Below are 21098 nucleotides of genomic sequence, written 5' to 3' on the forward strand. Positions count from 1 at the left end.
CAATTCAATACAATCTCGCGAGATCTGATGCACCCTTACAATTGTGTCTCGCGGTATCTTGTCTTGGCTGTTGACGTCACTTTGTTCCGCTAAAAGATACGACAAATACATATTTTTTTAACTAGGTTCACAGCTTCAGCATAGGTGAGTAGGGTGTAAGTCTACTTAAGATATTTAAAGGGAATAGAGTATTATACTCTACGCAGTTGGGGATTCATGACCTTTACATGGCTTTGACATAGCCGCTGGTAGCTAACCAGGAAGACTGATCGGTAGCCATTAAAACTACCACAACCTGGGTTGTTATGCGTCTGTTGGTACGTGTAACATTGTTAAACACTGTTTTAATACGCACTGTCAGTTGTTTACGATGGAAACAATCTTTACGTTGCCATAGCTGCTGTGTCTTGGTCAAAACTACAATTTGTAGCCATGACGACGGTATTGACAAGCTTCGTTACTGGATCAGCAGATTCGCCTGACCGCTCAATCAAAAAAAAAAATGAAAAGTTAAAAGAGTCTGCCATATTGGTTACATTACATAAAATGTTCAGTTGTGACCGTTAACACAAATGCCACTGCATTGTTCCCTAGGATTACACGTTGTCGGCGACTACGTTACATACACGGGGAGTGACGAATCTGTCAGTGGGGGTAAAAAGTTAAATCCGGCTGCCATTTATTCTGGTCTAAATATTAACCCTGTTAATGTGTGCTCAATAATTATCTTAGTGTTCAAAATAAACATTTTTTATTTTCGGGGACGTTTGTGCATTTTTGTCTGGACCATTGTTGCATAATTGCTGGTCTTCATAAACATTTTTGTTTTCTCATGTAAATGTTGATGCCACAGTTTGACCAGCAGGGGGCAGCAGCTACTGTTTGTGAGGCGCGTCAAATTTTTGACAAGAATTTTTCAGATTACATTGAAAGTATTTTTAAGAAACACTTAAACTGGGTTGAAATATTACCTTTAAGGCTAAATGCATTATTATTAAATACAGATGTGTCAAAATTGTTTACCAACCCGCTTGAGGAACTTTGTCTTTTTTTTTATATAAAGTTCTGCATGTTCCCACACTCAAGTTTAATTCAATTGCCGCAGGATAACAAACATGTTCACAGTGCAGGGCCCTAGAATAGTTGCCCACTTTGACCAGTTGCGTGATTCAGTCTTCATACCATCATTCTCTGTCTGTTACTCATTGTCTAGAAAGTTCCCCAGAAACAATACATTCCCTTATCCTACATTTTCATATCAGACACTCTTAAACGTCACGGCAGCAAATGTAATTATTATCCCAAATAGCTTCACCCAAGTGTTTGGGTTGGTTGAGACTATTCTTTCACTTTCTGCTCTCATAGTGCAAGATTCTCAATGACAATAGATGCCATTTAAAGACAAATGTCCATATATGAAGTTGTCTTGTGTCATACCTCTGCAGGTGTAATGCGTGCTCCTGTGCGGTGGGTGCTATGGGACGTGAAAGACACACTGCTGAAGGTGCGTTCCTCAGTGGGACAACAGTATTGCGATGAGGCCAAACGAATGGGCCTAAGCCTCAGTCCCGTGGAGGTAGACGCTGCTTTCCGTCAGGCGTATCGACATCATTCCAGCACATTCCCAAACTACGGCATCGCTCAGGGACTGGATGGACGGTCTTGGTGGAAAGCGGTGGTGAAGGCCACCTTCTCGCAGTGCAAGGTGTGTGACGCGGCCCTGCTGGATACAATGGCCCTCAATCTCTACCAGAACTTCAGCAATGCAGAGAACTGGGAGGTAGGTGCTTCGTGATGTGGTTTTCTTCCATGTGTTTGCAACTTCCAGAGCCCAGAATATTATTCCTGTTGTTTTATTTGAGGTATTTCCAGACGCAAAGACGGCTCTGGAGAGCTGTTCCTCGCTAGGACTGCATCTGGGAGTGGTTTCAAACTTTGACAACCGCCTTGAAGCCATTTTACGCGGTTGTGGGCTGCTTTCTCACTTCAGCTTTCTGGTGACATCAGAGGGAGCAGGCGTGGAGAAGCCCAATGCGGCCATCTTTGATCAGGCGTTGCTGAAATGTGGCGTGCCGGCTGCCAGCGTAGCTCACGTCGGGGACCATTACGTGAAGGATTACCTCACGTCACGTTCGGTTGGAATCCACGGCTTTCTTTTAGACCGAAAAAACGAATTTGACCAACGTGATATCCCTAAAGAGCATCGGCTCTCGTCACTGGATGAGCTGCCTGCACGACTTAAACAGCACATGGATGAATGCTAACTTAAGCATGAGTATAATTATCACGCTTATTATTTTTTAGTTATTGGGGCAAAATAAATCAATAAATGACCAAAAAAAAATCAGAAGGAAAAACTGCTGTAAACAAAACTTTTTGTCACTACAACCAATTAACTACACGCGACACAAGAACAAAACATGACAAGATTTTTCCTTACAAAATCTCAGGGGATTGAATTGATTGCAACTGGGATGTTCAGGTTGTCTTTGAAGAAATCTGAGTAGACGCCATCAGTCCATGCTCAAAAACGAGGTGGGACACACACACACACCAGTCAGACTAGATAGGACAACTCTCATCTGAGAGCTCGGTGCAAGATCCAATCTATTTATCCTCTAAGGGACAATAAATAGTTCCACACAGGAATGGATAATTCAGAAAAAAATGTTTTGTGGGTACTAGCATGGAATGATAATACATTCATTAATTAATCACATAATAAACAAAAATGAATTCAATAATTGCCAGCTTCAATATATTGCAACATGCATGCATGTCTTTTTTTTGCGCATTGGTGCGTTTGTTTCATAGAACAACGGCATGAACGGAGTGAGCCCTTTCATCAATCATACCGCTGATTTGTTTCGGCGGGTGGAGGCGGGGCATACACAGTGAAGAAGAGTCTAACGTAGTAGAAATGAAATTAGTAGACGTATAAAATCCAATCTTGTTCTCGTAGATCCAATCTAGTGTATTGTCTTGCCTCCTGAACTGACACCTATTCAAATAACTCTTTTTTTATTGACAGATGATTACTAATTTCCATCATTTTGTGCTTTACAGAGAGAGGAAGGGTGACACCGAATTGATTGGACACAAAAATATCAAATGACTTACTACATATTTCCAGGTCGATGGCATAATACTTTGATAAAATGTATTTTCCTAAAATAAAATGTACTGTAGCTGTCAGTTGTACTCGTGTCGACTGGTTTGTTGCGGTTGTTAGCAGTGAGAGCGAGGCACAGTACTAGCTTTGTCAATACTTTGTTATTTTTAAGCCATCTGGTCTCGTGCAGATAGTGAGTGTTGGACTATGAGGATCAAATCCCGACCACAATGGCTGTGTGATTCAAAGCAGAGCGTCTTATGGGAAACGGGGGATCGTCAATGTGAGCCCACAATCAGATTCAAAGGAATGGAAAGTGTCAAGTTTCAACTCTCGGCCTTTAAATGTGATGTTCCAAACACTTATTTTTCACCTGTAGTTTCACCTCTTGACATTTGTACGTTGAAAGATATTGACGATCTGTGGGGAAGAGCTGCTTAATTCAAAGCTGGTTTAGTAGCTCAGCCAGACGGCTCTAAAAGGCTGTGCAGAAATCCAATTGTGCGCATAATGGGATTGTAAAAGCGGAGAATAAAAGCCTGTGCGTGCTGCAAGAAGGGATGTGTAGAGACTGTTTGCTAGGGGAGAAGATTTGCGATTGAACACATGCATGTTTGTTAACCAATTGACCCATCAATGTCATTAGAGTCTCGGTCACAACCGGTCGTACGGGCTCCTGCGTACGGCCGGTCTAACTGCAAACAACGCAAGAAATGGCTTACGTTTCTTTTCAGGTTGCAAGACTAGTTTACGCACTTACGGCTTCACATGTCTTTTGTATATTTTGCAGGAATGTCGTATGTCCATGTCAATGTCAATTATGGGTTGTATTATTTTTTAATAGAAAATAGCAATGAACGTGGGATGCAGTGGTGTGCGTGGAGGCCTCACAGCTAGAAGACCCAAGTTCAATTCCACACTCGGCCATCTCTGTGTGGAGTTTGCATGTTCTCCCCGTGCATGCATGGGTTTTTTCCGGGTACTCCGGTTTCCTCCCACATTCCAAAAACATGCTAGGTTAATTAGCGACTCCAAATTGTCCATAGGTATGAATGTGAGTGTGAATGGTTGTTTGTCTATATGTGCCCTGTGATTGGCTGGCCACCAGTCCAGGGTGTACCCCGCCTCTCACCCCAAGACAGCTGGGATAGGCTCCAGGAGGATAAGAGGTAGAAAATGACTGAATGAATGAATATTAATTTCCCATATCGCAAGCACAAAAAAAGCAGCCACACAGACTTTTGCAAATTTAATTCATTGGAAAAGAAAGAGCAACAAAGAGTTGGTCCAAGTGAAGGGTTATGCAACAGCTAGACCTTCTTTTGTATTGGAAATGCGTGTAAATACACAACATGGTGTGCGCTTGCGTTCTCACACATCGGTGCTGTAATAGGAGACAACACGAGGAACACTCTGCAAACATGGAGACACGGAAAACAGAAAGGAGCGTATCGTCCTCTGCTTCTCCTTTGGCGTCGGTAAACCATCACATTCACTTTGAAATGGTAGAAGCTGCCGCGTCTAAATGTCAGTTCAACATTATTTTTAGAATCCTTTCGCCAATTTGGAATGAGCATTTCTTTGTCTCGTTTTTTTTTTTTTTAAGTATCAAATCCAAAAATAGAGGCAATTCCAAAACACACCACTCATGGAATTCAATTGAATAAGTGCACCAAAATATAAAAGCTGTGATTTTAAGATACCAAAAGTGTAGTTTAAGGAAGCATTTAGCAAGCTTGCAGAAAAGTGCCATTGAAGCAAACGTAGCGGAGAATGAGCACCCAGTGTACACGAGTGGTGTGTTCCTTTTTTCCTGCTCTTGCTCGTCCATCTAATAAAACCTCTGACGAACATTCCAAAACTAAAACTGACATTTTTACTCTCATCATTACAGGATACGTGACGTTGGAAAAGAAATGCACTCTGGTTGCTGTCCAGGGATCTTCTTCCATTCAAGTCCATCAATTCCCACTTCTGTCAGGTGAATTGTGTTTAAAAACAGACACTAAAACTTCAGCATCTTCTGTGCTTAGGAAAGTGCGCCAAGTTAATAAAAGACATAAATAGGAATTGGGGAGTCGGGGGTCGTGGGGGGGTTATGTCATGAAGTCTCTCCTTTTTTTTTTTTTTTTAAATCCGCAGAGGATGTCCTTGTAGAAGACGACTTGTGTCCTCACAGTTCAGTGTTTATTTCCACGCTAGGATAGAGGGGATTCCCACGTTGCCGCTTTGCACAAAGTCAGTGGAAAGTGAAAGTGGAAGTGACGTCCTACCTTATTTCATTCAATTCCTGCGTCAGTCCCACGGAAGATGTTGCTTCTTTGCTTTTTCTCTTTGGTGTAGGACGCTTTTGGGCCCGACTGGAGGACGCTCCACAATGCTGTCTTTTCACACCACTGAAAGGGAAAGAAACACATGACCTGTGACCTCGGATAGGCAAACGCTTCTAAAAGTTTTTAACTTGTGGGCCACATTGGGTTAAATAACAGTATATATAACAGTCTATATAACAGTAGAACATACTTACTCACGGTGCAACAAAATGAAAACACAACACATCCAAGTTAACCCACAACGTAACGTGGATGATTAACAACCACTCAGCACTAAAAATAACTTTAACTTTATTTACAAGTACCCGCAAGGCATGCTGGGTAGTCCAGTGATAGCAAGAACAATATGACTATCAAGGTTATTCTCAGATCCCTACTTGTTTACGTCCCTGATGACCCCCTCAGCAATTTTGCAAAGAAAATGTGTGTACCTAATTATGTGGCCAGTCCATCCTAATTACCCGTAACATCCATCAGTTCTCTTTAATCTTGTATATGTACGCTAAAAAACAAGAAAAGAAAGAAGGTACCGCTCTCGGAAGGGTAACATGGCGCTCCATGCTTCAGGATGTAAACGGATTTTTCTTCAGGGATGAAGTGGTGAGGGCGTCTCCTCTTGCGGCATTCCTGCCTCCACCAGCAACTGCAGCATGGGAAAAAAAAGGCAGTCAGTATGTTGAATACGTTAAAATGTCTTTCCGCCATCTTGCTTACTTTAGCAGCGTGCACAAGACAATGATGAGGACGCAGCCGATCACACACAACACCAGCACTGTGGCTACGGTCTGCTGGTGGTGGTTGGTGGCGACGACAGCCAGCAGGTCTGCATGCTCGCACCTCATCCCAACGAAGCCGGGATGGCATCTGGAACACAAAGGGAAGCAAGGATGGATCAGAATGACTTGAGGATCAGTCATAGACATGGAGAATGGGGTAGGATTAAAGAGTTCTTCCTACTCCTTTTTACACATGTTCTATATGATGCAAATGCAACCATGTGATGTTCCTTAATTGTCCAGCAAGTCTGAAACAAACGAACCCTGGTTTGGTCATATTTCTAAACTGCTGGACAGTGCTTTGATAACCAATGATCACCATTATCTTAAAATTAGCGCCATAACTCCAAACCTCCCACCCTCGGCCATCTCTGTGTGGAGTTTGCATGTTCTTCCCGTGCATGCGTGGGTTTTTTCCGGTTTCCTCCCACATTCCAAAAACATGCTAGGTTAATTGGCGACTCCAAATTGTCCATAGGTATCAATGTGAGTGTGAATGGTTGTTTGTCTATATGTGCCCTGTGATTGGCTGGCCACCAGTCCAGAGTGTACCTCGCCTCTCTCCCGAGGAAGAGAGAGAGGAAGTGGTAGAAAATGAATGAATGAATTCCAATCCTGATGTAGGCCATTTTTTTCATCAAGTTTCACAGCATTAAAGGGAGTCATTTTTTTCCCATCTCCACTGGTGTGAATGACAGGAAGAAAAGCTCCGACGCCTTTCAGGGGAAGTCGTTTGGATGTAGAATTCGAAAGACTTCAAACAGTCCCACGTGTCAATCACTTACATACACGCTGGCGTCTCCTCCAATATCAGGAAGCGGCAGGTCCCGTGGAAACAGAAGTGGCGATGGGAGTCAGGGCAGTCGTCAAAGTGAGAGCGGACAGCCGCTGCCACAAACTCTTGACAGGAGACAAAAAGAAGTCGGTATGACTAGTGAGATATTTGGTGCATTAAAACGTGTCATCCGTTATTCTCAACATTAGATACTTCAGTGCGGTCTGATTTGCATTCACAGCAAATCATGCATAAACATCAAGCTGCATCTTGATTGGTCGGGGTGTGTGACATGTACGTTTTACGTTTATAGTGCATCTGGACTTTGCTTTTCACCCTCAAGCAAAGTGGCAGTGATGTGCGGATCGATACTCAAATATTGATTTTTCCAATATGATCTTTTCATGCTGTAAAACTGATTCTCAAATCAAAATTGATACTTCGGTCATTTGAGATATTTGGTCGACTGAGCCATGTGTGTACATTCATTCATTTTCTACCGCTTTTCCTCACGAGGGTCGCGGGGGGTGCTGGAGCCTATACCAGCTGTCTTTGGGCGAGAGGCGGGGTACACCCTGGACCGGTCGCCAGCCAATCACAGGGCACATATAGACAAACAACCATTCACACTCACATTCATACCTATGGACAATTTAGAGTCGCCAATTAACCTAGCATGTTTTTGGAATGTGGAAGGAAACCGGAGTACCCGGAGAAAACCCACGCATGCACAGGGAGAACATGCAAACTCCACACAGAGATGGCCGAGGGTGGAATTGAACCCTTGTCTCCTAGCTGTGAGGTCTGCGCGCTAACCACTAGACCACCGTGCCGCCATGTGTGTACAGTTTTTGCATATTTTTTATGATTTTGTCCTGGTTTTTCCTGTTGTATATTAGCTTGGGTTGGCTTGAAAAATCACCTACATTAATATATAGCCTAAATTAATGAGTAAATGTATTAATTTGAATTATTATTCTACATTTTAAATAATTCATTGTCTCCTCTGTACACTGTATCAAATGGTTCTGTTTTTACAAACATCATTTCTGAACCAGTGTATATACGTAGATGCGTACGTAACGACAATGATGAGAATACTCCCATCCACGATACGAGTAAGCATCTCTCATCAGTTTGTCCTCTGACAGACAGCAGTCAATGACCCCAGGTGACTATCGTAAATGTAAAAATAGCCTAAGCCTGAAACATTGTACTTAAATCCTAAAGCTGACACCCACGCCACCCACTGAAGCCTTTTGTCCTCCGTTGCGTGTGGCTTTGTGCTGGCTTACATCCACCGCACTACCTGGGCGGGACGAGCAGAGCGGAGATAAGTCAAAGATAACAATAAGAAAGTGTATGTGGGGCGAGGAAAGGCTCTGCGCCACAAACGAGAGCTTCGGTTTTCACCCAAACAATGGGACAGAAAAAAAAGTCTGATTCCATCAACGCCCCTGACAAGGGCAAAAGGTTGACATTTTTAGAAGTTAGATGTACAGTCAGGCAAATTCTTACATCGCTGACTCAGTCCGCAATGTCAACAGTGTCACATTCAGGTTAGCATGATAGCAGCATGACAAGTCACTCACACGCTTCCATTCCATTCCATTCCAGGGCTAAATGGGCTTGGAGCGTAGCCTACATGCATTGTCTGCTGCTGTCGGGCTCGGTGAAAGCCCTCTGTTGTCTGCGAGCCGTCGGCCTCCCCGCCCCTCTCCACTTCCATGACATTTTCACAGAGGAAGAAGAGGAACACTGGGACGGGATCCATCCAGCCTTCGGGGCAATTGAGGTGTTGTACGGATCATATTGCGACGGCTTTTGTGTCGAAAAAGCAGCTCATATTAATGCCGCATCATTGTTGATGCACCGCAAGGCTAAGAGGATCAATTAATTATCAGTGTGTGACACATTGTCTGCGTAGGCGCCGCGGCCTCGCAGGACCGTTGAGGAGCGCAAATCGCAACTAAACCGAGAGAGCGGGTCTGTTCTGTAACCTACTTTTCACAGGCGGGGTGTTAGAAGTTGTCGTCGCACCATCAGGTGTTGATGAGCCCCTGGCCAAACCCCGTGTAGCCATCATTGTGGGCGTAGAAGTGATGGAGACAGTGGCGTCTGAAACGCCGCTTCGCTTTGGTCCGAATGAAAAGTTCCAACCTGATGAGAGACGAAAATGAGCACCAATGAGCGACCAAACATGAGAAAAATCTATCATCTCCTCACCGCGCTCAAACCCTTGCTCTCATGAAAAACCTGCGCCTTCATAGACATGGTACACGCCACCATTTAACAAAGCAGGCTTCGCCACACATCTTAAAATTAGGGCTGTCAAAACTAGTGCGTTTCAACTTCAATGACATGGTGTCTTTGAACGCAACCCATCTTTAATCATAATAACACTGTTAAGGTTTGAATTAATTGTTCCCGGCCGAGTGGTTAGCGTGTAGGCCACACAGCCAGGAGCCCCGAGTTCAATTCCACCCTCAGCCATCTCTGTGAGGAGTTTGCATTTTCTCCCCATCCGGGTACTCCGGTTTCCTCCCACATACCAAAAACATGCTAGGTTAATTGGCGACTCCAAATTGTCCATAGGTATGAATGTGAGTGTGAATGGTTGTTTGTCTATATGTGCCCTGTGATTGGCTGGCCACCAGTCCAGCGTGTACTCCGCCTCTCACCCGAAGACGGCTGGGATAGGCTCCAGCTCCTGCTCCTCATTATATTATACAAGCATATTTCAGACCCGAGTTTCAAATGGTGATTAATCATGATTAATGAATTTGCAAACCATGATTAATCTGAAAAAAATGTATATGTTAGTCAGGTACAGATGTGGAAGTGGTAAAGTTTGTTCATGTTGTGGAATGTTAGCACTGTTACCCATATAGCTATGCTAGCGTTGCTAACATCTGTGTCTTCCTGTCCCACTCCTTAATGTTATGTTGACGAAGAGCGCTGCCAGGAATTCGGGGTCCCATGAAAAAAAAGAAAAAAGATGTTGGGCTCCCTGCGCAACTGTATTTTTTGGAATTGTGGCAACTTTTTCCTCCCGAAAACAACGACACCCTTGTTGAAGACACACTCTTGTCAGAATTAAGTGTGGACCAACATAGTCCATTAGCATTAAAGCCACAGACACCAAAAAATAGTGTTCCCAGTATTAAAAGCAAATTTAAACAGTATTTTTAATGTTGTTGCCAGACTTACTGGTAACAGTGGAGACGGCTGCACGGCGGCTTGCCGAGGCGTTAAGAGCAGCGGCGGCGGCGGCGTCAGCACCTATAACGATATTGCCATCCAGACCTGTGGAGTTGCTTTGTCCTGCTCCTATTGTAAACAGTGAACCTTTAGGAAAGAAAGGCAAAACCCTGATGTGAATAATACTCTGATAGCACAACAAATCCCTGCAGAAAAATTCAGTGAAAACTCACCATTTAGTACCACAGACATACTAAAAGTACCTGATGGAATATAAAAAGGCTGTATTACTGTATTGATCCCCCCGCCCCAAGACACACTTAGAAAGACAAACACCAGGTGACACATATGCCAAATAGCCTGAGGTTCAGTAAATAGGTTATGATCATGTGAGTTTGTCTTTGGGGTGATATGATGCTTTATTTAGAGGAGCAAAACAACAATAGAACACACTAAAAGGATGAAAGCACTAAAAATACTACACTAGTGCCTGGCACACCGTCACAGCTAAACCATCACATGGAACCAACAACCTGACCCTTTTCAGGAGATGATAAAACCATTTTGATTGGCCCCTTCAGAGTGTTATTATTTTAATATGTGTCACATGTGGGAGGTGCCTATTGTATCATTATATCGTGCACGTGTACCTAATGTTAAGTTTAACAAATGAATGAAAAAAGTTGACAGAGATATGTTTCATGAATATTTAAAAGGTAATTAAACACGTCTTTACCACCCCCCCCCCCTCAATATTTGTTAGATGCAAGTTAACATTATGTATTTCTAAAATGCAACATTTACTTGAATTGAAAAAAATGAGCACACTCACCGCTGATAAGGAAAATCGCATCCCAGAATATCCGAGTCATGGTGACCACTTTCTGGTCTCAACTGAAGCAACTTGTCGGCCACTTTGAGCTAAATAAGTCCTTAGAAGGCGCACTTAAGCTTCCCGAAATCAACATTTAAAGCCGCTGATAGCACACACGTCATAAAAGTAAGCATGTTCAGCAGGACGTTTAAACATGACTGTGTTCAATTGAGGAAAGCAGGGAAATACACTCAGAGGCGGACCAATCAGAGGCGAGGATACGAGGAGGGTAACACCTCATTGGGTCTTCCTTATGTCACCTTTATGTTTGGGCGGAGTTTATGTTAACAAGACACGCCCTCTAAGTAGCAGTCACAAAACAATTAACATCTGTATTTAGCGACACGGTTGTGTTATTTAAAAAGTTATAAAAGTTATAGGGCAACACAATTACAATGTTAATTAAAATTCTTCTGTGTGTCAGGAGGGCTCTGCATGCTGTTTTTACAGATTGTCTAAAAAAACAAAAAACACAAATCAAAGATCGTAGATATAACAGAAGGGCGCTGCTGTTTTTAAGGTTCCTGCACAAACAGGACTTTTCTGCTGTATTTAAGTAAATAATAATAAAAATAAATAAAGATTTACTTAAGAATGGGACATACTGCACCTCTTCTATATGACAGGAGCATTTTGCTGTCTTTAATGATCTACTGTAAAAACACAATACAAAGATCCTTTATATTACAGAAGCACTCTACTGTTTTTGGACTTACTACAAAAACGCAACCCGAAGATCGTCTAAATAACAGGAGCACATTGCACAAAAAAGTTTTACACTGGAGATGCACTTCTGGGTCTTTTGTGTATTTTAGTTAGCTAATGTGCGAACCTGGTTGGACACTTGTTGCTAGGAGCCTTTAGCCAATGAGAAAAATCATTACATGTAGCCACGCCTACTTAACTGTCTCACTAGGAAACTGGAAATGAAGTGACAGAGAGCCTTCAGTAAAAGACGCCGAGAGCTCAAGAATTGACAACATAAAGTCGTGTTAATTCGTACACTTTCACTTTAATCACCACTCCAACATATACCGTAATGGAACAACAGCAAAAAAAGAATAGCAGTGCCATCTGCCGACTCTGTTGTAGAGTCACCACTGATGTGACGTCATGAAAGTCTCAGCACTACACACAGTACATTGCGTGGTTTATTATACAAATTATACAATATGGAAATAAGTTGAAATACTTCATATTTATATATGTATGCCATTTATTATTTCGGTACACATTTCTGACTTTTTTTCATAAATTTGACTAAAAAAGTGTCCTTAAAGGTCTGCAAAACAAATGGAAAAAAATAAAATTATAATATAAATTGTGCATAGGTGTTATTGGCTGTTTGTGTACATCTTATGTGATTGGCTGGCGACGAGTCCAGCCTCTTACCTACCCTAATGACAGACAAAAAGTAATGGCTCACTTAGTCCCAGACAGTTTGTTCATAAATGAAGTGTGATGAGCAACAAAGACAAATATTATTTTATGCAAAATAGCAGCTTAAAAAGAACTTTCTCTGTTTGACCTTAGGATTTCAAGTCCAATGGTGGGTTCTTTCTGCATACTGACCGTTTTAGATGGATTACAATGTGCGCTATAGACAATGGGCACCTCCTAGATTGAACTTCTTTATTCACGCCATTGTCTTTCTTCCTTTTTGTCCTTCTCTGCTCCACCAGGGTGGGAGATGAGAAGATCGGGTTGAATTTTCATGAGACAATAAAGTGACACAGCAAGGCTTTTCTCCAACTTGGAAAATGACCGTATCAATGTCATCCACTCAAACAGTGGTGCTGTCATTCGGTGTTGCTTATATTCTCATAGTCTCTGAATATTGCCATGATATGCTGTGATGAGCGTATTTACCAGTTTATACTGTAAATTAACTTTATTTCACTTCGTATTGATTGCACATGTTCAAGTATTGGACCAGTAAATGTCTTTTGGTTCCTCATTGCCGGTTAGTTGTCATGCGTGACTGAAACATGTGATGTCTGACAAAGTCAACCATTCACATGGATGTTAGTCTGCAACAACACAAAATGCTCACATTTTAACAGCATGTGCCGTTTCTCTATTGTTTTATCTCAAGTTGCGACTTGAGTTATTTTTGATGTTGTCTTTTGGGGATGACATTAGAATTCCCCGATATCGTATCGGCACCCCAAAGTGTGTGAATGCTTCCATCATTCACACATATGTGCTAAATGTTAGCATCGTTACTTTTTTGTTTTTTCAAAACTATACGTACATTTACATAGACGGTGTTTTCATGTTGGGTGTTAGCATGCTAACAGTTTGCATGTTAGCATTGTTAGTATGCACTTCAAAATGGCATCATGCTAGGTGTTAACAGGCTAACAGTTGCAATGCTAACTACAGCATTTCAGTCTGGCGTCAGTTAATCAAGGCTAGGTGTTAGCATGCTAGCTAATGTATTTTATTTATATTTTTTATTTTCTTTATCACTTGTACTTTTTGAAGGCTTATTTTAGAAGTGCTGTGCTTTTTATTATGTATAAAGTTATCTTTTTGTTAAAGGCACAATGTCCATTATTATTAGCATATCCATTTTGATGTATTCAATTGTGACGGTTGATCCCTTCAGCACCAAGTAGAGCAGTTTTCTTGTATTTTTTTGTATGTGTGTGTTTAGTGGTGATTTATTCATGGAGCTCTCTTGAACCGGGAGCACGGCAAGCAGGGGGGGTGACGTCACTGCAGCCAATCAGGAGAGAGCTGCCTCCACTACCTGATGGGCTCAAGTCTGCGGGTTTGTAGCTGGACTTGCCAGAACCCTCCTGGTTGAACTAACGTGAAGATGTCGCAGGCTGGGCCACAAAAGGTAAATAAAATCAAATAAACTTCATTTATTGCAGAACTTTAGTGAATTCCTGAAATGCTGTTGGTTTAATCAAATTGAACAAAGGATAAGTGTGAAGGTTATGTCATCACAGCAATACTTATACCTGCTTATGAGAGGATTTAAGCAGCAAGAGACTTTGGACAAGCTCAAAATGTTATTTACTGTATGATGGGAATATTTCAGTCATGCAGCTTATATGAAAAAACTTATAAATAAATAAATGTGTGATTATGTGTATTTATTTTCAGAGCAGCTCTTTGACGCTGGTGCTAATGGTCGCCTCTGCAGCCATTGGAGGGACGCTTCAGTATGGATATAACCTAGCCATCATGAATGCACCCACTACTGTGAGTTGCATTGAAAAACAATGTATAGTTTGAATACTCACCAGTCATAAGTGCTGTAAAATGTTTATTGTTGTGCTTTTGGTTACTTTTTTGTACACACCAACATCACAAATGGCTTCATTGTACTGCAAAAACTGCTTGTTTGACTTGATTTGATTCTATATGGTTCTTACATCCTGTCATGTACTAACTGATGGCTTGGCGGCATCCTCCTTTTGCAGTTCATACAGACCTTCATCAACGAGACCGTTGTGGAGCGCTGGGCTGTCCAGCTGCAGGACTACCAGGTGACTCTGATCTGGACCATCATCGTCTCCATCTTCTCGTTAGGAGGCTTAGCGGGGGCTCTCATCGCCGGACCCATGTCCATTCGCTTTGGGAGGTACCGAGATGCAAAAGCATGAGGAAGGATGAAGATGATTTCAGTGTGGTGTCAATGTTTAACTTGTGTGGACTACGGCACACGGACGTAGACAACAATGAATGGACAAACTGCCTGAACGCCACAGTGGAACCTCCAAAGTTGAACCATCTACTTTAAATTTAGATAATTGCTCGGAAAAATGCCACAAAAGTTTGTATATGAAACCTTTTCAAAATCATGTGTGGCATCTGGTAAGACTTCAGCATCTAAAGCAGGGGTCTCCAAAGTCCAGCCCAGGTGCCATTTCCAGTCTTGAAAGTCAAACAATGTTGCAAAACGTGACTTTGGTGGTTCCACTGTTTGGATTCCATATGGTCATTTAGGCAAAGACTCCATTAGGGACGCCATTCATTGGATGTTTCTCTTCCTGTTGCAGGAAAAAATGTCTGCTGCTCAACAATATTTTCCTTCTAAGCGGCGCCCTCTTGGCTTTGACGAGTCGAGCCGCTGGGTCTTTTGAGATGATCATACTATCACGTGTCCTTATTGGAATAAATGCAGGTACTTTATGCTATGCTATGCTATGTTTAAGACAAGTATGATAATTATTGGGAACTGCACGGTGGTCGAGTGGTTAGCACGCAGACCCCACAGTTAGGAGACCTTGGTTCAATTCCACCCTCGGCCATCTCTGTGTGGAGTTTCTGGGTTTTTTTCTCCCACATTCCAAAAACATGCTAGGTTAATTAGCGACTCCAAATTGTCCATAGGTATGAATGTGAGTGTGAATGGTTGTTTGTCTATATGTGCCCTGTGATTGGCTGGCCACCAGTCCAGCGTGTACGCCGCTTCTCACCCGAAGACGGCTGGGATAGGCTCCAGCTCCTCATTATATTATACACTCGTATTTCAGACCCGAGTTTCAAATGGTGATTAATCATGATTAATAAATTTGCAAACCATGATTAATCTGGAAAAAAATTAATAATTTGACAGCCCTATGTAAAATGTATATGTTAGTCAGGTACAGATGAGGAAGTGGTAAAGTTTGGTCATGTTGTGGAATGTTAGCACTGTTACCCATACAGCTATGCTAGCGTTGCTAACATCTGTGTCCTCCTGTCCCGCTCCTTAATGTTATGTTGACAAGTCTATATGTGCCCTGTATATGTGCCCTGTGATTGGCTGGCCACCAGTCCAGGGTGTACCCCGCCTCTCGCCTGAAGACAGCTGGGATAGGCTCCAGCACCCGCCGCGACCCTCGTGAGGATAAGCGGTAAAAATGAATGAATGCTAGTGTTTGTCTTGCAGGGATCAGCATGAACGTGCAACCAATGTATTTTGGCGAGAGCGCCCCAAAACACCTTAGAGGGGCCGTGTCCTTGTCCTCCGCTGTTTTTACAGCCTTTGGAGTCGTGCTGGGACAAGTGGTGGGACTCAGGTGAGGATGATGTCATAATAATAATCATAATAAAGCACAGTAACCAGGATCTTTTACTTCTAGGGAGATTCTGGGCAGTGAGCCGTGTTGGCAATATCTCCTTGCTAGTAATGCCATCCCCGGCTTCATTCAGCTCCTGACCCTGCCGTGGTTTCCAGAAAGCCCCAGATACTTACTCATAGACAGGGGGGACAAGGAGGCCTGCATCAGAGGTGGGTACTAAGTAACATCTTTGAAAGTGAAACGGAAAAAAACACAGGAAGTCATAGAAATAGTCAGTTCCAGGGTGAAACTGTGTCCTATTTTAAAGTCATTCAAGCCATTTAGACCCAAAGTGTTACGGACTTAAGTCATCCATGCTATCTAGGAATCACCGAACCTTCCACTCGGTTCCTCAGCTCTGCGGCGACTGCGTGGCTGCGACGTCCAGAGCAGCGAGCTGGCCGAGATCCTGGAAGAACAAGCCGAAACCAAGGGCATGAGGCCCAGCCGTCCATGGGAGCTTTTCGGCGACCGCGCCGTGCGATGGCAGCTCATCTCCGTCATGGTCATCAGCAGCGCCATGCAGCTGTGCGGCAACGACTCGGTATGACCTTCCCGTGTAGCGCTGTCACCGAACACCACGCACACGGGATCAGATGTTGCAGTTTGACGAGACATTTGAGAAGGTTTCCTGCGGGTATTAAAAATGAATAAAGATGTGATTGACAGCTTGAATGTCGACCCGAGGAAATCCTACGCTTGATGGACACTTTATTAGGTACACAATAATTTTTATTTCATCTATTTGCTCATTAAGAGGGGTTTGTTTTTGAAACGGTGACACAGTGAGACTCCTCTCAGAGAACCGAGGACCATTGGGGCCTCCAAGACCAGTTTCAGGAGATTTTCTGCAGTTCCCTTCAGTTTAAGCGCGTGCTTGTCGGATTTAGAACGCATTAACTGTGTTCACCTCCGCTTCAGTTCAGCCTTTCAAGTGTTTTTTGCCGTGTCCTCGCTGTAGGACGTGTGTGCTTCAAAGACATTGCGTTGTCTTGCAGATCTACTTCTACGCGTCGTACGTCTTTAAAGAGGCTGGGATATCCGATGACCAAATCCAGTACATCACAGTCGGCACGGGCACGTGTGAGTTCACAGCCTGCATCTTGTGTGTAAGTCCCTGCCAGGGGCCTCTTATGTAACACACGTGCACACCCACAGACGGGGTAAGCTAAATCTAATCTAAAGCCTTCTAATTTCACATTCCACTTCACTTGAATCCATCTTTCTTACTAATAAGTCATATCATGTTGGAAAAGTACGGCTGCTCGGAGCATGTGTCCGAATACAGTTCACCTTGCTGGGTCTACTCTGCTTCTCCTGGTAGTAGTGATGTGGTGGTAGTATGTGAATAGGACAAATCAGCAGGCATACATGATCAAATCCTATTTTATTTCAGTCTTGCTCTTCAATCGGTACACATCAAAAGATACCGTACATCTCTAAGGTGTACTATTACTATTAGTCAAATATTAGAAGATAATGTATTATATGTTACTCCCATGGATGTGCAATGACAGACAGCAACTAGTTCTTGAATGTACTGATGGATTTATTACAAAAACCAACGTGAGAACTAAAAATGGTTCAAACAGATACAAAAAATACAATAAATCACATAATACAATACAATAACATTATGTCTCCAAATTCGTTTTCATTGAGCTTTTTTTCTTTACCGTAATGCAAATAAACTTGTCACACTAAATACAAACTTTTCCATAAACAGTCAAACAACCATCACGTGCAATACAACCCATGATTAGCATTAGCTGGTACAGCAAACTGTAAACAAACACGAAGAGACTGAAAACAAAAAGAACACAAAACACAAATACTACACCTTAACGGCTGCACACATGCCTTAGGAGGGAATTATAGATGTATTCCTTTACTTTTTGGCACCTATTAGCTTGTGAGCTCTTAATAGTGCGGCAAAACAAACGTAGCATATTTTACTATGGGTGTGACTATTAAACATGTCCGTTTTTACCGACAATTGGTTCCGCCTCATTCACTTACATGTAGCTAGGTAGGAACTAAAAACGAAAATAGGTAGGAACTTAAAACTAACGACATATACTGACTCAGTGGCAGTTATATTATATATACACTAATGTATAATTATTAATTAATATTTTAGTACATAATACATCAAATTAGGGAAATATAAATGTATGAAACTGCATTGATTCAGTGCATTGAATAATAAAATAATGGAATAGAAAAGAATTGGGGGGGGGGCAATCATCATTGGCTGGCAGAGACGCCACTCCACGGTATCGTAACGACTGTCGTTTTGCACCACAGAGTGGTTGGGGCGTACCGCTACTATCCTATCCTATCTAGTATTTATCCTCTGTCAACCCCCAACACTGAAAAGCTGTGTCACACATTTTCAGAACCTGCTGATCGAACGTAAAGGTCGAAAGTTCCTGTTGATGGGAGGCTTCATCCTCATGACCCTGTGGGCGGTGGTCTTCACCATCGCTTTGTCTTTCGAGGTATGTAAAGTGTACGATGCGCCGGTTTTGTTGCGTGTCACTCGTGTTGATGTCCGGTTGTGACGCATGACCGCAGCACCTCATATCCTGGATGCCTTACCTGAGCATGACCTGCATCTTCACCTACATCCTCAGCTTCGGCATGGGTCCAGGTCCGTATGGGAGGATCCAGCATGCTGGGGACTTTTCAAAGACTCACTCGCCTAAATGTTCTTCTTCCAGCCGGTGTGACGGGAGTTCTTCCCACTGAGGTCTTCAATCAAACGGCTCGGCCAGCGGCTTACATGATCGCCGGCTCCATGATGTGGATCAACCTCTTCATTGTTGGGATGATCTTCCCATTTCTAGTGGTTCGTATGTGCCGTTGCTCTACTCATGGACTAACGTTGCCAGGCAATAATATGTTTGAGTTATCCATCCGTCCATTTTCTATGCCGCTTGTCCTCGCTGGGTTCAAGAGGTATGCTGGAGCCTATCCCAGCTGAGTTGGGGTACACCCTGGACATGTCGCCAGTCAATCGTAGCACATTGAGTTCCTGACTGATGAATGCAGAACTTGTTTGCAGTAGTTTTTGTATCTTTTTCCTTAAATTAGCGAAATGGTCTTCTTCTCAGTTAGCTTTCTTTTTTTTTTTCATCCAATTCCAGGGTATTTTTTAAATAATTTTTAATAGTTGGGTCTTTCAGTGTCTTTTTATTCAGTCCACAATTTTTTTTACATTTATTAATTGTAATTATGTGATGTATTTTTAGAAGTTAAATGTTTTTTATTTTTAAATTATTTATTTATTATATTGTATATATTTTAGAATTTTTGTTTATTTTTCTGTTAATTGGCTTAAGTGTAATTATTATTTTTAATACCATAATATTGCAATGTTTTAGTCTGTTTATATAAATTCCGGTAAATGTTTTTCTGTATTGTAGATTTAATGCATTTCATTAATTTTTATGATGTACTACATTTTTGGTTATGGTTTTATTTTATTGTGCTGGGGTTTCAGCCTCTTTTACGACTTTGGCGCTCTCTAGCGGCCATAGTGTTAAACTGCAGCTCTAACTCTGACTTCTCCCCTGTTGTGTTTTCTTCGGCAGAGTGAGATGCGCCAGTATTGTTTTGTGCCTTTCGGTGCCGTGTGTTTGCTGTCTGCGCTGTATGTCGGCCTTTTTCTGCCGGAGACCAAGGGCAAGTCTTTATCGGCCATCACCAGTGAGTTCCACAAGCTCAACTTCAAAAACCAGGAGAGAAAGTGCAAAGGTCAAAGTCAGTATCTGGCGGGCCAAGTGCATGCTTCCACAGCCTTGTAGAAACCTTCCAGCTTCTTTGCTACTCGGTGGAGCTGATGAAAAGAACCCAATATTGCATCATGTATTATATGCTAACGTCAAGGCGTGTGTGTAAATGAGAAGTCAATCATCTGTCATACAAAGTATGTGGGGGTGATTGGGGGGGAAGAGTTAAATATTTCTTTATTTATATCATGTATTCATTGTTTGCCAATAAAAATATATTCTATTGTTCCTACTTACGTCATTTGTATTTATTTATTCAAAAGAGGAGGAAAAACTATAGTACATAGGAAGTTTTGAAAGTGCGCTGCAGTATGTACGTTTTACCAGCAGAGGACGACAGTGTACAGCTTGACTGCATAAAAGAAAAGAACATGATTGTCAACATATTCTAAAATGTAGCAATATTGAAAAAAATGAATTACTCTGAAATGGAATATATGAATTATACTTCATTAGAAAATGCATGCAGTTATTAAAACAGATTAAATAACTTAATTGCATTTCATTAAAAAACGTTTACATCAAGGAAAAAAGCCGGAAGAAGCTTGAAGTTATGAATGTGTACTGCAGTATCTATGCAGTAACACAAGAGGGCGACAAAAGAGGAAGACAAGATTACAACAGCCTTGTACGTATGTTAGTATCCAGTGGTATCCTGCAGTATCTAATTCTACCATCAAAGGGCGACAGTTCATAGCCTGGCACTGAAAAAAAAAAGAAAATGATCAATTCACAGGTCACAAGTTGCTCCAGGGGAAATACATACATACACACATGCATGCATACATACATACATACATACATACATACATACATACATACATACATACATACATACATACATACATACATACATACATACATACATACATACATACATACATACATACATACATACATACATACATACATACATACATACATACATACATACATACATACATACATACATACATACATACATACATACATACATACATACATACATACATACATACATACATACATATATACAATCATGCATACAATCATACATACATACATACATACATACATACATACATACATACATACATACATACATACATACATACATACATACATACATACATACATACATACATACATTCATACATACATACATACATACAATCATGCATACAATCATGC

The 21098-nt window shown here is 41.9% G+C and overlaps 3 protein-coding genes across 10 annotated transcripts; 2 read left to right on the plus strand and 1 right to left on the minus strand.

The window, feature by feature from the left end:
- Nucleotides 1–46: 46 nt before the first annotated feature.
- Nucleotides 47–3878, plus strand: hdhd3 (haloacid dehalogenase-like hydrolase domain containing 3). 2 transcript variants are annotated; one of them, XM_058065256.2, is made up of 3 exons: nucleotides 47–144; nucleotides 1446–1780; nucleotides 1863–3878. In XM_058065256.2, exons 2-3 carry the CDS (start codon nucleotides 1451–1453, stop codon nucleotides 2262–2264), a joined length of 732 nt encoding a protein of 243 aa, XP_057921239.2. In that variant the 5' UTR covers nucleotides 47–144; nucleotides 1446–1450; the 3' UTR covers nucleotides 2265–3878. The 2 variants fall into 2 exon arrangements, with proteins under 2 accessions (XP_057921239.2, XP_057921240.2); XM_058065257.2 differs by lacking the exon at nucleotides 47–144 and adding an exon at nucleotides 168–317.
- A 119-nt stretch (nucleotides 3879–3997) lies between these two features.
- Nucleotides 3998–20131, plus strand: LOC131120736 (solute carrier family 2, facilitated glucose transporter member 11). Of its 4 annotated transcripts, XM_078794929.1 has the most exons (15): nucleotides 3998–5093; nucleotides 6165–6378; nucleotides 8614–8791; nucleotides 13731–13919; nucleotides 14189–14287; nucleotides 14509–14669; nucleotides 15088–15212; nucleotides 15963–16092; nucleotides 16156–16304; nucleotides 16491–16678; nucleotides 17133–17243; nucleotides 18534–18635; nucleotides 18712–18787; nucleotides 18858–18985; nucleotides 19731–20131. In XM_078794929.1, exons 4-15 carry the CDS (start codon nucleotides 13896–13898, stop codon nucleotides 19941–19943), a joined length of 1506 nt encoding a protein of 501 aa, XP_078651055.1. In that variant the 5' UTR covers nucleotides 3998–5093; nucleotides 6165–6378; nucleotides 8614–8791; nucleotides 13731–13895; the 3' UTR covers nucleotides 19944–20131. The 4 variants fall into 4 exon arrangements, with proteins under 4 accessions (XP_078651055.1, XP_078651058.1, XP_078651057.1 ...); XM_078794932.1 differs by lacking the exon at nucleotides 8614–8791; XM_078794931.1 differs by lacking the exon at nucleotides 8614–8791 and having other exon boundaries at nucleotides 13767–13919.
- On the minus strand, nucleotides 4349–11270 carry tgfa (transforming growth factor, alpha). Of its 4 annotated transcripts, none has more exons than XR_013629497.1 (8): nucleotides 10431–10947; nucleotides 10207–10344; nucleotides 9001–9156; nucleotides 7007–7121; nucleotides 6160–6309; nucleotides 5976–6088; nucleotides 5386–5508; nucleotides 4349–5310 (listed from the first exon to the last, which is right to left on the minus strand). XR_013629497.1 is itself a non-coding variant. In XM_058065254.2 (8 exons), exons 1-8 carry the CDS (start codon nucleotides 11067–11069, stop codon nucleotides 5501–5503), a joined length of 750 nt encoding a protein of 249 aa, XP_057921237.2. In that variant the 5' UTR covers nucleotides 11070–11270; the 3' UTR covers nucleotides 4349–5500. The 4 variants fall into 4 exon arrangements, 3 of the variants coding, with proteins under 3 accessions (XP_057921237.2, XP_057921238.2, XP_078651059.1); XM_058065254.2 differs by adding an exon at nucleotides 11030–11270 and having other exon boundaries at nucleotides 4349–5508; nucleotides 10431–10460; XM_058065255.2 differs by lacking the exon at nucleotides 10431–10947 and adding an exon at nucleotides 11030–11269 and having other exon boundaries at nucleotides 4349–5508.
- Nucleotides 20132–21098: the final 967 nt, after the last annotated feature.

The sequence above is a fragment of the Doryrhamphus excisus genome, linkage group LG11 (genome assembly GCF_037039965.1).
Source record: "Doryrhamphus excisus strain RoL-2023G ecotype Guam linkage group LG11, RoL_Dexc_Guam_v1.1, whole genome shotgun sequence".
NCBI classification, from domain to species: domain Eukaryota; kingdom Metazoa; phylum Chordata; class Actinopteri; order Syngnathiformes; family Syngnathidae; genus Doryrhamphus; species Doryrhamphus excisus.

Excerpts from the sequence above, each read along its gene's own strand:
- hdhd3 (XM_058065256.2), top strand. The coding sequence starts at position 1,451 with ATGCGTGCTCCTGTGCGGTGGGTGCTATGGGACGTGAAAGACACACTG. Across the intron at positions 1,781-1,862 it reads GCAATGCAGAGAACTGGGAG|GTATTTCCAGACGCAAAGAC; the intron begins GTAGGTGCTTCG and ends GTTTTATTTGAG.
- tgfa (XM_078794933.1), bottom strand. The coding sequence starts at position 10,545 with ATGTGTCACCTGGTGTTTGTCTTTCTAAGTGTGTCTTGGGGCGGGGGG. Across the intron at positions 7,122-9,000 it reads TAACACCCCGCCTGTGAAAA|AGTTTGTGGCAGCGGCTGTC; the intron begins GTAGGTTACAGA and ends TCTCCTGTCAAG. Across the intron at positions 6,089-6,159 it reads GTCTTGTGCACGCTGCTAAA|TTGCTGGTGGAGGCAGGAAT; the intron begins GTAAGCAAGATG and ends CCCATGCTGCAG.
- LOC131120736 (XM_078794929.1), top strand. The coding sequence starts at position 13,896 with ATGTCGCAGGCTGGGCCACAAAAG. Across the intron at positions 16,093-16,155 it reads GGACAAGTGGTGGGACTCAG|GGAGATTCTGGGCAGTGAGC; the intron begins GTGAGGATGATG and ends TTTTACTTCTAG. Across the intron at positions 17,244-18,533 it reads TCACAGCCTGCATCTTGTGT|AACCTGCTGATCGAACGTAA; the intron begins GTAAGTCCCTGC and ends ACACATTTTCAG.